The sequence below is a fragment of the Lutjanus erythropterus genome, chromosome 18 (genome assembly GCF_056507025.1).
Source record: "Lutjanus erythropterus isolate fLutEry1 chromosome 18, fLutEry1.hap2, whole genome shotgun sequence".
Lineage (NCBI taxonomy): Eukaryota > Metazoa > Chordata > Actinopteri > Lutjaniformes > Lutjanidae > Lutjanus > Lutjanus erythropterus.
Genome location: NC_139334.1, coordinates 15,953,059 through 15,968,446, shown reverse-complemented (window position 1 = coordinate 15,968,446; position 15,388 = coordinate 15,953,059). Strand labels below are relative to the sequence as shown.

Here is a 15,388-nt window from a genome sequence, read left to right as displayed (position 1 = left end):
AAATACTTGTTTTCTAACATTTGTTATACATTACTAATGCATATTGGACTTAGATATTGTCATTGAGGGATTATAGCCATACAGCCTATTTTGATCTCTGTGGTGGTCAGCAAAATTCAAAGGTCAGCCCCAGTGTTATTGCTTTGATGGTGATTTTAAAAGATTTTCAAAGTGGGTGGTAGCGAAACAAAGGCCACCATTTGGCTTTATTGGAATGGAACAACATTGGCTGTCAGATACATTGATTTTTCTGCTACTAGTTCCTATTATGTTGATGTAGGCAGTATGTGAGCTGCCACACATGACCCTGTGGATAACACATGCCTAACACAGGCAGATTAGAACACTAAGAAGGTCCTATTCTCCTCTAGCAAGGACAAGTCAGTGTGATGAGTGATAATGATGGAGGATGGGTGAATACATGGGTGAATAAGTGTCCTGTCAGTTTAATACACTTAAGTATAGCCTTATTTCAGTTTGACATAAGGGCATTAGTAAGTACATTTACATAAAGACACAGACACAACATAATGTACACTTGATGAAAAATGAGTTAACTGAGAAGTAACCGAATTACAATTAAAAACAAACAAGGTTAGAGTAGCTTGGAAGCCAATTAGCAGCATTTGTCAGCTATAAAGGAGGTCTGCCTAGCAGACCTGTCAAGAAGAAGTCAGACAGAGAACAGACAAGTTGCCTCAACAAAGATGAAATCTGGCCACAAACTGAAACTAACAGTCCTATAATGGACATATTCAGTACACCTGGTAAACAAGTCCTCCTGAATGTACTTTTTAGTACAAACTACACAACTACAATATAACACATCATAAACCATTGACATTAACATACACCATCAAAACAAATAACTAAGAGAAAACCTTGCAAACAAGAACAGTAAAAAAAAAAACACAGACATACAAAAACAACTATGGTATTATTATCATCCTCCTTCTAAACTTGGCCCTAATCTATTCCATCTTATTTCACAGTCATTCAATTTTCCCTGCCATGTAGCAATAATGACTTCTAACATAAAGTAATGTTTTAAGAAGGAAAGAAAACAGGGGGATGTCAAACACTATTTTCCCTTCAATTCAAAAATAAATCTTTTACCTAATGATATAATTAAAATGCTACTAGGACATCCATTTCTTAATTCACCAAGCATTATTGTTTGAGGGGACATGGTTAAAAAAATCAGATGCAAGCTATCTTTTGACAGTCATAGTTATAAAGCTGTTGTAGATTCCAAGTCACAATACTTTCAATTAAGAATTTTATACAAAATACTGCTGACAAGAAAACAGCTTTTTGGTTGGGGTATGGAAGAGGATAGAAACGGCCGTTTCTGTAAAATCTGAAATTGAAGATATGTTGCATTTATTTTGGTTCTTTCCTCCTTTAACCAACTTTTAGCAGCAGTGAAAATATTCTAAATATAGTGTACTTCTAACCTGATACTGACTTTTTAGGTGAGCCTTTTTTTTTTTGGTGACTAAAATGTATTTCACCGCTGTACATGGCAGTACATTGCTTAGGTTCCTCCACCAATACTCCAAACTGGAGGTGTGTCAACCACCATCTACTGTAAGCAATACATTGACTGTGGTCAAGCATTTCATACAACCCCACTTCATATAATCCAAACAATCCCTTTAAGTTAACTGTTGACTAACTGTTGATGATTTTTCAGGATTTTTCAGCCAACATTTAGCAATACACCTCAAGAATACGAAATCAATTAAACGGACATTTTTAGCATGGTTCAATTTTAACTACAATGATATTTGTGAAACAGTCCTGCATGATATTGTTGGTATACATCAATGAAATAATATTGAAATTTAGTAAAATTAAATGGTCTGATTTGTGTAACATAAAGTCATTACTTTACCATCACCGTTTATCATCACCAAGCCTGTTAAAGATGTATAACATAACATTATCTGGCAACATATTAAGCTAATTGATTTTATGGCAACTCCTAATCATTTACAGGAAACTTGGTGTGTAATGAACAATCACTCACATCAACCACTATGATTGCGTGTTTTTTGTGTGTGAGCTTATGTTTAATAGAGCAACATCAAAGTGTGTCCGCATATTCAACTGTGCTTTTAATACCACTGAGACTGAGTGAAAACAAGCACATAATCCAGCCAACGCCCCTGCATTCTTGCTTTTGATCCAAGAAGGACACTGCTCATAAGAGAGGTACAGGTCTGGACGTCCTCTGCTTTGGTTATCACATGACATAGGGCTAATTAACTCTAGAGCAGAAAATAGAGGCCCTGCAAGGAGCAATAAACATTCTCCATTAAAAGCCATCTAATTAGGATGCAAGCTACAAGGGCTTGAAGGAGAACATAACAAACACAGAGGCCAGTGTAATTGTCAACCAGGCTCTGAGGAAAGCAAACATAATAGACATAATCAGCTGAGCACTTCCTATAAGGTCATGATAGAATGCTGTAGAAGTAATTTTCCATATCTGACTGAAGTTTCCAGATGGTGTTTTCCTCAACTGGAGAAAAGGTCACAAACATTTCAGCAGTCATGCTCTTCAGATAGCACGCCATCAATTATAACCTAATCTATCTGTTGATACCTGGCATGAGGAGCATGGGCCACAGAAACTTCTTCTTGCAAGTTCTTTCAAATTTATCAATAGCTGATATGTAGATTTTGAAAATGACCACAATGCCAAATTTTAGTTTCCAGGTTTCAACACTAACCATAGCCTTACAACCCCTGGCCACAAAAAGTTACTATGTGGCCACCAAGCATTCCATATTGGTGGTCACCTGTGGCCACCAAGTGTTCTTCCCATCCTGCAAGCCTTTACCAACAAAACATTACAGTCCACAAACATATGAACGTGAATGAAAAAAATAGGACATATAAATATATAAAAAATATATAAAAATCTAAACAGCAATGAAAAGTTAGGAGTGAAAGTAAAATAGCTGAGAGTCCAGAATATGACACATCTAAGGACAAAATGTACTGTGGTGTGTGCCACCAGTTTCCTCAACAAGACAAGATCTTGCTTGTTTTTCATTAGAAACAATGCCTTTAGGAAAGACCACATCACAGTTTGTGGGGAAAACCGACAACAAAGGTGTCACAGTTAAAGAAGGCTTAAACCACCTATTCTGTATTGTTTTTACTTAAGTTTACATTTTGGGCCACCAAATATGTACTTTCAGCCACCAAAATTTGGGGCTTCGTGGCCCACAGGGCCAGTGCTTAAAAATATTAGCTCTGGTTTCTTGGAGATCAAAGCAAAGTCTCAAAAGAAATGGAAATTCACAGGATTGGTGGCTACTTTTAATTAATTAACAACATTCAATGAATAAAATATCTGTAAAGTCCAGTTGAAATGGCATTTCAAAAGCACCAAGCTTCTGTATCATGACATATTTCAGAGTAAAATACGATTGGCTGGCCAGACGTTGAGAGGAATTTGATTTGACATTGAAAAGTGGGACACTGAATACTAATGAATCTTGAAAATGGGTGGATGTCATGATATTACTGTTTTTTGTATTTGTTTGGCATATTGTTAAATATGTGCACAATTTGATTAGACATATGATCTGAAAGATTTTAAAAGTCATTTTTCATTTCATCTCAACTCTCTATCTGAGTCAGTCTTATTCCTCAACTTTTAAAGTGAGGACCAAGGCAGCCAAAGTCAACAAAGTCAAATGTTATGGGGGAAAACTGTAAGATTTCCAAGTCAGCCAATGCTCCATCCACTCGAGGCCTTTAGGCTCCGTGGTTGATCGATAGTAATGGAAACGGCAGCAGGCCTCTGGAGCCCATTGCCAATTTAACCTGTTTTACCATGACTCAATTCTTCCCCAAATAACCCAGCTGCTTACTGGGATGGACTACAGGCTTCTGGTGCTGATAAGATGAGCGTGGCAGGAGCAGAGGGGAAGGAAAGATGGATGCAGAAAAACAGTTTTTAGTGTGTGCAAGGGTTTGTGTGTCTACAAGCACCACTGGTTCAGAAAACACTTGCCATGAGGCAGTTCAAGTGAGGCAGGCTAGCAGACAGGTGAGGGAATCTAGAGCAGAAGCTTGCTCAATTTCCCTTTACTTGCATAGGCATGCACCCAGACGGCTTCATGGCCAATTTATGTATCACGCTGGGCACATTATGAGTTCCTGTGTCAGGTAAATGTGCTCGGAGCGATGGGGAAGAATGATTTTGACTACGAGTGAAAATAATAAATAGACAGATTCATCTCCATAAAAGCTTTCAAGGATTCAATCTTGGTCAACAACTGCCTGCTATCCATATAACCGACAAATTTGGGCATATTTCTATCTCAAACTTTTTATCCATGTTGTGCTCATGCTGTTTGCAATGATTCCTCTACCCTGAGGTGTTGCAGTGGATCGCAGAAAGAATTTAATCATTTTAAATCAAGCTTTAACTGATACATAGCCGACTATTAGACAAACTTTTAAATCTGTATTAATTCTGAGCCAAATTAAATCTAAGACGGCATTTTAACTAGGTTTATATTGCAATTTAAAGCGAAATTACATTTAATCAGGTTGCACTGAAATTCTAGACTCATTTAAACTCTAATCAAGGATCAATTCCAAACTGTCTCTTGTTTAATTCGATCAGATGGTTTAATTTATTAAGATGACATTCAGTGGTTACAGCATCAAAGGCAAACAGCTGAGACATGAAGCAACAAATCTTTGACACAATCTGAACAAAACATGGTTCAATCCTATCTGCTAAAGGTAAAATTGCAACAAAACAAAAAAATTAACATTATTATTTGTTTATTTGATTAGTAATTATCATTATTATATTGCTGATTTAGTTTAGGTTTTATTATAATGTACAGTAATTGTCTTGTAACCCAGGGACCTGCCTGGTTGAATGAAGGTTCTGCAGCGAAAGAAAGAGACAGATAAAGACAGAGACAGAGAGAGGGGAAGATAAAGACAGTGAGGGAGACAGCACAGGGGGCTGAGACATCTGCTCAGGTAATGATGATGCTGTGGGGGAGGAATGGAATAAGATATGGAGGTCACGTTTGTGAGCATGGAGTCTCCATCTGTCCCCTGGGGTTAGCGGGGTGAGCCAGGGATGACGGCAGTGGCGGTGCTGAGGGGGGGTTGGTGTTGGCGGGTTGCTGTAGCAGATTCAGGGACGGTGTTTGCCAGCTCAATTTTTATCCCAGAGACCAAGCAGACAGTAAATGAGGTGTGCTTGTTATAAAAGCAGTCTATCGGCTTGGCAATCTGCAGAAGCTTGCCACACGAAAAGTTGAGGTTGGGATCAGGTGCAGTTTGTATCGATTTGCCCTCTCAGGTGAACTGTGCAATACACTGTCTTAAAGAGAACCGTGTCCATGTTCTTGTGTGTGTTTTGGGGTATACATAATGTAGGACAGAGGAGCAGAGACAGAAAAAGTGTAGAGACATTCAGAACTTCATCCTGTCTTTCAAGTCTTCTCATAAAGGAGCAGAGAAAGGAGAGAAAGGGCTTCATGACATGTAAGACCTTGAAAATATCCCCAGAGACGCTCTTTGTTGAAGCGTACAAGCAGCACACAAACAGAGGAAATATTGCAGGATGTGTTACGGCAAACACTCAACAAATTACAGACGACATAAATCAATTACAGGGCATGATGATGATCTGAGGTCACATATTCCACATCTTCAAAAGTCTATAAATCAGTTTTATCTACATGGCTGATTCCAAGTGAGCTCAAAAGTTATTGATGAAATGTTTTTTCTTATAGGGAAGCATGTAATAGAGATGGAATAAGACAGCCTGGCCCCTTTGAATCTCTGCACACATCTCTGATGTGTTGCTCTGTAGGTCTGGTGTTGTGCCAGAGATGTTTGTTTCCCCCATTTGGAAAAAACAGTTCACAAATAGTTTTTTTTTCTTATGTAGAAGAAGTAGCTAGCTAGCATGGCTGCCTAGCAACATCAAAAATGGCCACAATGTGGTAAAGTATGAGGTCACTCCACAAGTTTTGGTAAATTGACTTAAAGAAATAGAAAACTATTCCAAGCACTATATATTTTTCATTGATGTGAAAGTTAGGTTAACTGCTCTTTCCAACCACTACTGTGCCATGTCCATGTCAACTAAATATTACACATCTGTGGGACAAATGTGTCACTCACTAACGAACACATGCAAACTCAAACAAAATGACAATTCTGTCTGATTATCAGGCTTGAAATAAGCAAAAAAACACTAACTAGGTTGGGCAATATGACGATATACTGTGTTTTGTGACAAGTCTGTCAGAGATTTATGGGTTTTTCTGACGTCATAGTAGAAGAAGCACAGGTGTACACTGTATTTATGTTTTCACTGCTTTACTTTGCCATCAGGCAAAGCCTGTCCAACAGGAAACCGCCATTATATATGCCAATTATTGCTCTCAACAAAACAAACAAACTCTGTAGGTGAAATCAGTAATTTTATCTTGCAGAACGTGGGAGTTGCTGGTCTACCACTACCTAGATATGCTAGTTTGCTTGTGTTATTGTGTGACTTTGGTGTTATAAAAGGATAGTTTGGATTAACCAGTGTCACACAACAACACAAATAACAGATTTAGACAGCGATAGTTGGGTTTAACGATTCACTCATGCATCCGATGCATCAGGCTCTAATGTGACAGATACAAGAGCATTCGGACGGCCTATATTGGTAAAAAGTTGAACAAGAATCAAAAAAAGATGGCATCAGTGAACTGCTGCTGTAACTTTTCTCCATCTTCTCTCTCTCCTGCCTCTGCCTGCACTGCTCTCACTGGACGCCTGCTGCCTTGCTCACACTAAACAAGTGCTTCCCCCGCTCTCCCGTCTCTCTTCTTCATTTCCTCAAAACAGATGGCACTGAAAACAGACAGTGAAAGAAATGACGTCACATTGCGTCACATCACCAAACTTTCATAATCCGCAAGTGTATAATAAGTTTGGGTTTTGTAAGACAGATGAGAAACGCTGCTGCAAATCATTTATGAAAAACATGTCAGACAACAGAGTACAGAGCCACAAGTCTGACCCACAGAGACATCAAGGCACTAGGAGAGCAGGTAACATGTAGCATCACTGTTCCCCTACACAGCAGTCCTCATATAAAACACATTAGCTATCATCTAACTGCAAAAACGCATTTTAAAATGTTTTTGTTTACAAATTTTCATTTTAGCTACAGTATCTAATTTACAGATTAGATTCCTAATAAGATGTAAAGATTCACACTTTGCATCGTGTCATAGTGCATCATATCATATTGTATCATGACAGGGCTGAAACATATCACACTGAATTAATGGCTATTTGAAAAATTCTAAGATGTATCATATCATTGAGCACGCACTGAGATACATAATGAATCATCTCAGTCAGTGAGATACACACCCCTAAGCCTCGACAGACCACCAACCCACATTCTGCAAGCGTAAAATTAGTGATTTCACCCTGGAAATCTGGTTAGTTGGAGAGCAATATTTGGCTTTTATAACCAGGGTTTCCCCTCAGAAAAGGCTGCCCAACCACAAAGCAAAGCAGTGAAAATATCCTAAATATAGTGTACACAACTTCTTTTAGGTGTACTTTTTTGTAAGTGGCTAAAATACCTTTTGTTGCTGACCCTGTCTACAGCAGTACACTGCTGCTTTTCCTAACTGAGGTCAAGCCAACCAGCATCTGCTGTAGGTGATACACACAACCAGTGCCTCATACATCCCTACATCAAATAATCTGAACTATCCCTTTAAATATGAAGTAGTTTCTGAAACATCTTTATTTTTCAGGCATTTAATTTGCTGAGATGGCCATAATCAAATATTACCATATAGTTATACCATGGAAGACAATTTTATCAATATCCCACACCCATACTGCACAAAATCATTGTCAGAAAATCAATATCTTCTTTTTCTGTGTCTGAGTCAACTGTGATGTTGACATGTACAGTATGTGTATTCATGTCCATTCCTGTCACAACACTATGCAGGTGTTTGTGCTCTCTCCCATAACCCCTGTTATGTTTTTTGACACGGCACTGGAATAAGCCTCTGACATAGAAAATAACAGCTTTGTTCCCCTCTCTGCCTGAAACACAAGGTGACGACCTCCCACCAGAATGTAAAGTGCATCTTTTTTTTCTCTTTAAATGCTCAGGGATGAATCATTAGGAAAAAAGGGGGCAGAGTTTCAGGGACCTGTGCTATTGATTCAATTTCTATGACCACAAATACTTTAAAGCATAATAAGCCTATGCTTCTAGTCCCCATACCCTTTCAAGGCTTGAAATGGCCTTGTCGTTACCTACAAATCACGGCTCTCCGCAAAGCTGCCCTCTCCGGAGCGATATGTCAGTGACCACAGGGGAGGGGGAAAAAACAGAAGGCAACAGACACAAGCAAGCCTCTGAAAAATGTAATGGGTTTTTTGAGGATTTAGCCAGTGGTGTGGCAGTGTGGGAGCATCATTCATGTATCAGACGTATCAGATCCTCTAGGGAGATAGTGAATATTAAAGGGCTTTGCAGGAGCCTTTCCTTGTGAAGGCTCTTGACAGGAGATTTGTTTATGACCTTCAAAAAAGGAAGAGGAAGTCAATGATAGCTCTGACTGCCTCTTTTGCATCTCAAGGCAGTCCCTGCTACAGAAAAAGGACAGCGGCAGTTTCATGTTCAAGTATTTACTGTTGTCATCAGAACTGAGCAGCTCTCCAACTTCTATTTATCAGACAGGCGTGATTCTTTTAAGTGGAGTGTGGATGTAATAAGGCAATAGCTGTCTGCAAAGAAAAACTTAGTGGCTCAGAGAGGAAGACCTAGTTAAATTGTTTGCATCAAAGTACCCAAGACTGGACAGTCAACATTTTAGAAGTAGAAAAGATATAGAAGTGAGAGCCAGGGGACAGCTGACAGAAAATATTAAACTGACACTTCGCTTAAATTCATTCATTAAATTATTGCTGACTTTGGACGCCTCAACTTCCAATGCTGTGCTCTAGTTTAATCAAGTCAAAACTGTCAACATAACTCACCCCAAAACAAAGCGCAGAAATCAAAATATAAGGAATTCTTGAAACTTCCTGAATAAGAAGAGGGTTTTACTCTATCCCTTCCAAAATAAAACAAACACACTGACATGTTGCCAAGTTTGCATGTAGGAAATATACTAAAAAAAAAAAAACATTTCTTAAACTGTAAGCCACCTGTCTTCATTTCCACCCTTAAAGAAGGAGATTCTAATGAAGAGCTTGGTGTTGTCTCCAAAAAGTAGGTTGGGGATAATTGCCTGAGAGATCAGGCAAGCGAGAGTAAAAGAATGCCTCAATCTGTCAATTTAAGCAATACGACTGTCTGTGAAATGCTTTGTTGCACACCAGCCACGACTGCCTCTGTGTAAAAGTGCCAAGAGAATTAAAAGCAAAAAGAAGTAGTCTGTGAGGTATCTCATATTTCCTTATATGACGATACTCCGAGACGCACTGAAGCAAGGTTGTCTCTCTGATGACAAAAGGTGAATATCTTCAAGTGAACTTGTTGAATTGAGTCAAACTTGTACAGTACAATGCCAACAGTAAAGACAGACAAAAATAACCACAGATTTCAGTGTTAAATAAAATGTGGTGGCACATTTTAGTTTTACATAACCTCAAACAACCTTGGGTTTCTATGCGCCAAAGAGAGGATACCTGTGTAAATGTGCTGCTGAGAGGCTAGTTTTGCTCAGCAGCTCACAGACAGTCTATAGCCGCTCCTATGACCTAACACATCTGCCAGAGCACAGCGAGAGGCTACACATATATCTTTCAGTGGCCTTTGGTGGTAAACAACATCAGCTGAGGGAAAAGCCAGTTTCATACATCATCCTATTCTTACAAGATCATATTTAAGGCCACTGGCGGTGCAAATTTAGTCCATTGCACGAAACAACAAATTTCTCAAATAAATGTACAGATACAGAAAAAGAAGGCCTACCCTAAATACAACTAGACCAGATTTCTAATAATAATCAATTTTTGGCCCACACAAAAGCTAGTTTTACTGACCAATCAATACAATTCATCAATAAAGACTAATGCCCTCTGCCATACAAACCTATTACACTTTCCTGATCCATCTTCATTTGCAGAAAATGAGAGGAGAGGATGACCCAAAATGACTGTCTCTAGGAATTAGTCAACTCCTTCAACACAGTTTAACTACACTAGAGCCTGACTGATTACAAATTTTTGGGGTCACTGCCAATACCAATACTAGGGGCTGAAAAAAATACGATATCAATTTATCGGCCGGTATTCTTAATGCAATGAAACAGTATACTTTCTCTGGTAGTGTCAAGGGTGTAGGAATGAGTTTAACATTGGGGAGGACACATCGGAAACCTGACAGATCCATAAATGGTTTGAGCAGAAATGTCATAAATTAACTACAGTGCAAAACATTCACAAAATGCTATGTGATCTTTTAGTTTCTTTCTTCTTTTTTCAAATGTTTCTTGGAAAAACAGTGTTGTGCACACCTATATTAATGCATGTATAATATATGTATGTATAATATATGTATGTATATGTTTTATGATCTTAAGATGTGGGCAAACGCCACATCCACTAAAGGCCCCTACACATGATCAGCGGTAAAAACGCTTTGCGCTGGTTGTCCCATTATTTTCCTATCGAGAGAGCGGCACCGCTACCCTCGGCGTGGCGCACCGCTCGGATCCGCCGCTCACCGCTGCGCCCAGTTCAAATTATTTCAACTTTGACCTCGTTTGCCGCTGACCTTTCAAAGCGCAACCAATAAGATAACAGCTGAATGTGACGTAGCCAGAAGCGACACATACAAACAGAGGAGGGAGAGAAAATGGAAGAAAAACTCATTCTGTGTTTCCAACTTCCCCGAACTGTATAACACATTAAAATCATACCACGATCTCGACATGAAGAGTATTGCTTGGCGAAATGTCAGTAGTCAGATCGGGCTACCAGGCTTGTGATTAAGCAGAGTTTACGAGCTACCGTTGAGCTAAATACAATGCTAACGTTAGCTTAGCTGTTTGTGTACGTTCGCTATTCCAAGCAGACACAGTGACAGGATCAGTGCTTCGTAGCTAGATAAACTGTCGTTTAGCTCAGCAACAGTAAATCCTACCATGTTGTTACACAGAGCTGTGGTTAGTTTTGCAGAAGAGGAGTCTGCTTTTTCCTCTTCGTCCATTTTCAAGTAGCGTTTGGTGTTGCCTAGCAATGGTGAATAGCTCGCACTTGTTGATGACGTATACCTGAGCTCCTCCACGTCCGCTCGGCGCCTCTGCGCCCTACCTGGCGGTGAGCAAAGAGCAAATTTCTTGTCATGTGAAGGCCCCTTTATTGTATCAGGTGGCAGCACTGGTACTAGCAAGCTAAATATTTCAGTAGCACAAAGACACATTTAGTAGCACACACAGGTGCACAGTTTAACATGTTTTATTGGTCAAAATCCATTTGATATTGGTCAAAAATGCATTTACTTACATTTATTTACTCATACACTGTTACCTCTGTTTACAGCATAACCTAACCCTTTCAGTAAAAGTTTTCACTAATTTATTTTAATTTATTTTATCTTAACAGATGCACATCTAAGGTAGCCTGAGCATAAAGGTGGCCCATTTAAAAAAACAAAAAACAAAACGGACTGTGGAGTAGCATTTCACCATATAAATGTGCAGAAATAATGAAATAATTATTGAAAAGCAATCTTTAAAAAATCAACTTGAACCTTACCTCACACCCTGAAGCTCCACCTGGCTCTCTTATCTCGTCCCTAAATGTATCACACTTCTTCTCATGATAAAATTGGTTCAGGGGCCACATACAGCTCAATTTGATCTCAAGTGGGCTGGACCAGTAAAATTAAAGCATAATCTATCAATTATTCTGCCCATTTATCGAGTAATCAGATAAGAAATATTGTGTGTTCTGCATTTTTTTCTATTACATTACTTTTGCTTTCCTTAAGAACAATGGTAATATAGAAAAGAGAAGATAAGACAGGTCTATTAAATGAACAACTATAAATTACTAAAGTAAAAATACTCAGTAAAGTAACTTTACTTTTACTGTAGATTTACTTTTACTGTTTTTACTTTACTTTTTACTTTTTTTTCAAGTACAAAGGTAAAAGTAAAGGTAGTAATGTCTGCAGAAATGACACAATTTTCTATTTTTAACTCTTTATTTGCACAGCTCTCGCGAGATTTGTGTTCATTATTTCTACTAAAATGATAAAACTCGCGCGATCTTTCGCGGGTTTAGAGTTCCCTTCTAGACACGACCCTCTCTGTCTCTCTGTCAAACTAATGACAGCAGACTGTAAACGGCACGATGTTTCACTGTGCAGTGTTTCACACAAAGACTTTAAGATATGGTTTCTAAATATGAATGCAAACTAACAACAGGACGTTATAAACAGGCCATATTCATGACAACGTTCCCTACAGACCGTTTTACCTCGTTCAAAAGAGTTTCAGTCATCAGACCGTCTGCTGTCACCTGCTGCTGTCTCCCGCCTCCCAAACACTCAGAGCAGGCGAGGGAGGAAGCGGGACAGTGACATGACGCTGTGTTGCGCTTTCAAAATAAAAGCACGTCAGTTAAAGATTGCAAAGTCAAATATTTTTCTCCTCCGCGGTATAATTTTTGGGCGGGACAAATGCGCCTGTCTCCGATATTGGAGGGGACACGTCCCCCCCGTCCCCCCCCCGGTTCCTACGCCTATGATCTCTACCGTTGGATCTCTACCGTTATTGTTATGCTTTGAATATAATATGAAATGTCCAGAAAATATGTCTAGTCAGAAGTCGTCAGTTTACTCAATCATAGAAAAGGGGTCCCTAAGAAAGAAAGTTGGGAGGTGGGAAACACTGAGTGAGCCTAGCTCTACATCAAGCCAAAAATCTGTCAAGTCATTCAGCTGGAGCTCACTGACAGAAATTATGCAATTGTGAGATTTATTACCTCACGCCAAATGTGAGCTTTTTATCCCCAATATCACCTTATATTTGCACAGCAACACATGCTATACAGTAAATAAGCTGTTATAGTCGGCTGTCACTCAAAGGTTTCACAGTTAAGCAGACCAACTTAGTTAACTGCTAATCTACATACACTGCTGAAGCCAACGTTAACCGACTATTAAGTAAGCTAACTAACTAGCTATACTAACGTTCGGTTAACGTTAACACCATCAAGTAACTCACCACCGAGTTCTTCATCATGGCCTCTACGGTGAAGCCTTCTACCTTCAGTTCCTTCTTGTCCTCTGACATGTCCACAGGTGCTGTCAATAAAATTAATCCAAATAAACGAAGAAAAACTTTTTAATGTCCGTGTGGATCTCAAAACGTGACGTCCGTTGATCGTTTTGGGGGGGGGGGGTTTCTTTCGTAGTGGCTGCTATGCAACGTCAGAGACGGTTTGGCCTGGCTGCTGTGGAGACGTGTGCTTCTGTGTTACCATAGAAATTCCAGGGCACTGCTGAAAAGTACAGAGCAAAGTGCCATGGTTATACGGAAGGGACACTCAGCAAGGGTTTCTGCAAAATGACAAGAGGTCAGAGACCGTTTAATAGGCTAAACAAACATTTATAAAATTAATAATTAAAATAAATAAACATTAAACGGCACATAACACATCGTTTTTGAAATTCTTTTTCAAACTAACTCAACTAAAGTGGGCCACTTCAACATTTAAATACTGCAAGAAAGTGCAATATTTCTAACATTTCTAGCATATTTCCATTATACTTTACAAAAACAAAAATTCAAAGAGTCATTTCTATACATTTTAAAGTTAGCCGTGCATTGGACACCAACTTATTTACTTTGAATTGGTTATTAATAACCCAGATGAAAATGGTCAGCATTGTCTGTGCTTTTGTCAGACATCACATAGTATGCAGTGAAAACTCTAGCTTTGTTGAAGAAATGATCATAAATGTCACTTGACATCTTATTAATCCCCTCGGCCATTGTGTTTACCAGTTGAGAAATTTTGTTAAAAAAAAAAAAAAAAAAGTTATTCTTTTCTGAACATAGAATATCAGTGAACTGCAAAATGGAATTTCTTAGAAATACATTCATACAATATATTTTTGAAACAGAAATAGAAAGTAAAGAAGTTGATATTTTATTGTATTGCATTCAATTTAAGGGGTAGATTACATTGGTATGAAACAACTAGAAAAAAAACTGTGGGCCAGATTGTAATATATTTTTGACATTGTTTCACAGGTCAGAGGGACAGAATGAATAGCACATTTAAGCTCTTTTTATTATGAGATACACAGTTATGGCATCAGAATTATTATACTGAATTATTATTTCATAGCTTGAAAGACATCACACAAACATCAGCCTTCCCTGTTATTAATAGTTTAATTTATCCCATCACACAAAACTGGCATATCTGTCCCTCCTTCCTGGAAGAATATGTGATTCAGTTTATTACTTGGTGCGAAATACAGGGAGTCTTGGCTGTCTCAAACTGTTTGATTGACACATGAGACCCTCTGAAAAGCCTCGACAGCAACCTTCTTGGGGATCCCTGGAAAAATCTTAAAAAAATTATTTGTCTCTTGCACTTATCATAAAAAAGGATGTCTATGTTACTAAAGCTTTCTATGTCCAGTATTCATTATTCAAATAGCAAAACATCCACCGTCATCAAAATGTTGTGTGGTTCAGGACAGTGGTCTTCAAAGCGGTCCTTGAGTGGGTTGTAGAGGATTCTCAGCAAAAAGAGGAATAGAATATGTGAAACTATTGTTGCATTTGGAAGTTGGAACAACAAGGGAATGAAATAGGGTGGGCATTTTGATTGCTTGTAATTTATAATGATTCTAGTTTGATCACTCATTGACTGAATAGAGGATGTGTTCACAGATACATTAAAAAGGTTGTAGTCATATATCAAATTACTATAAAGACAGTAATATTACAACAAAACGAGAAATGATAGAAATATTATTATAGAGATCATTTCATTAGTAATGTTTTTGTCATTAATTTTTTTCCCAGAGGGTGGTTAGATGCCTCTGATGAGTTATTATATCTCAATCCTGCTACCTAATCTTCTTAATAATCATGAGGTAAGAGGAGTGCATAGTTTCTTTGTGGTTTGCAGGGATAATGAAGGTCCGATAGCAGATTTGTACCACACTTTACCCTTGAGTTTGATTGTAATGGGTCAAATCGGTGCTCTGCTTACTTACTGTCATCAGGGTATAGTTTAACAAATGGACTCCAAACAGTGAAAAGATGACTTCACACAGGGTGACTTGTCTTTTGTGTGTTTCTATGACAAGCAGCTCCTGGGC

General features: G+C 38.5%; 1 protein-coding gene across 1 annotated transcript in view; it reads right to left on the bottom strand.

Moving 5' to 3' along the window:
- pacrg (PARK2 co-regulated) overlaps positions 1 to 13,435 on the bottom strand; it is a 172,299-nt gene extending 158,864 nt beyond the window's left edge. The window contains exon 1 of the mRNA XM_084742973.1: positions 13,272 to 13,435. Coding sequence (XP_084599099.1) covers positions 13,272 to 13,340 — 69 coding nt within the window. The 5' untranslated portion in view covers positions 13,341 to 13,435. The remainder of the gene's footprint in view (positions 1 to 13,271) is intronic.
- Positions 13,436 to 15,388: the final 1,953 nt, after the last annotated feature.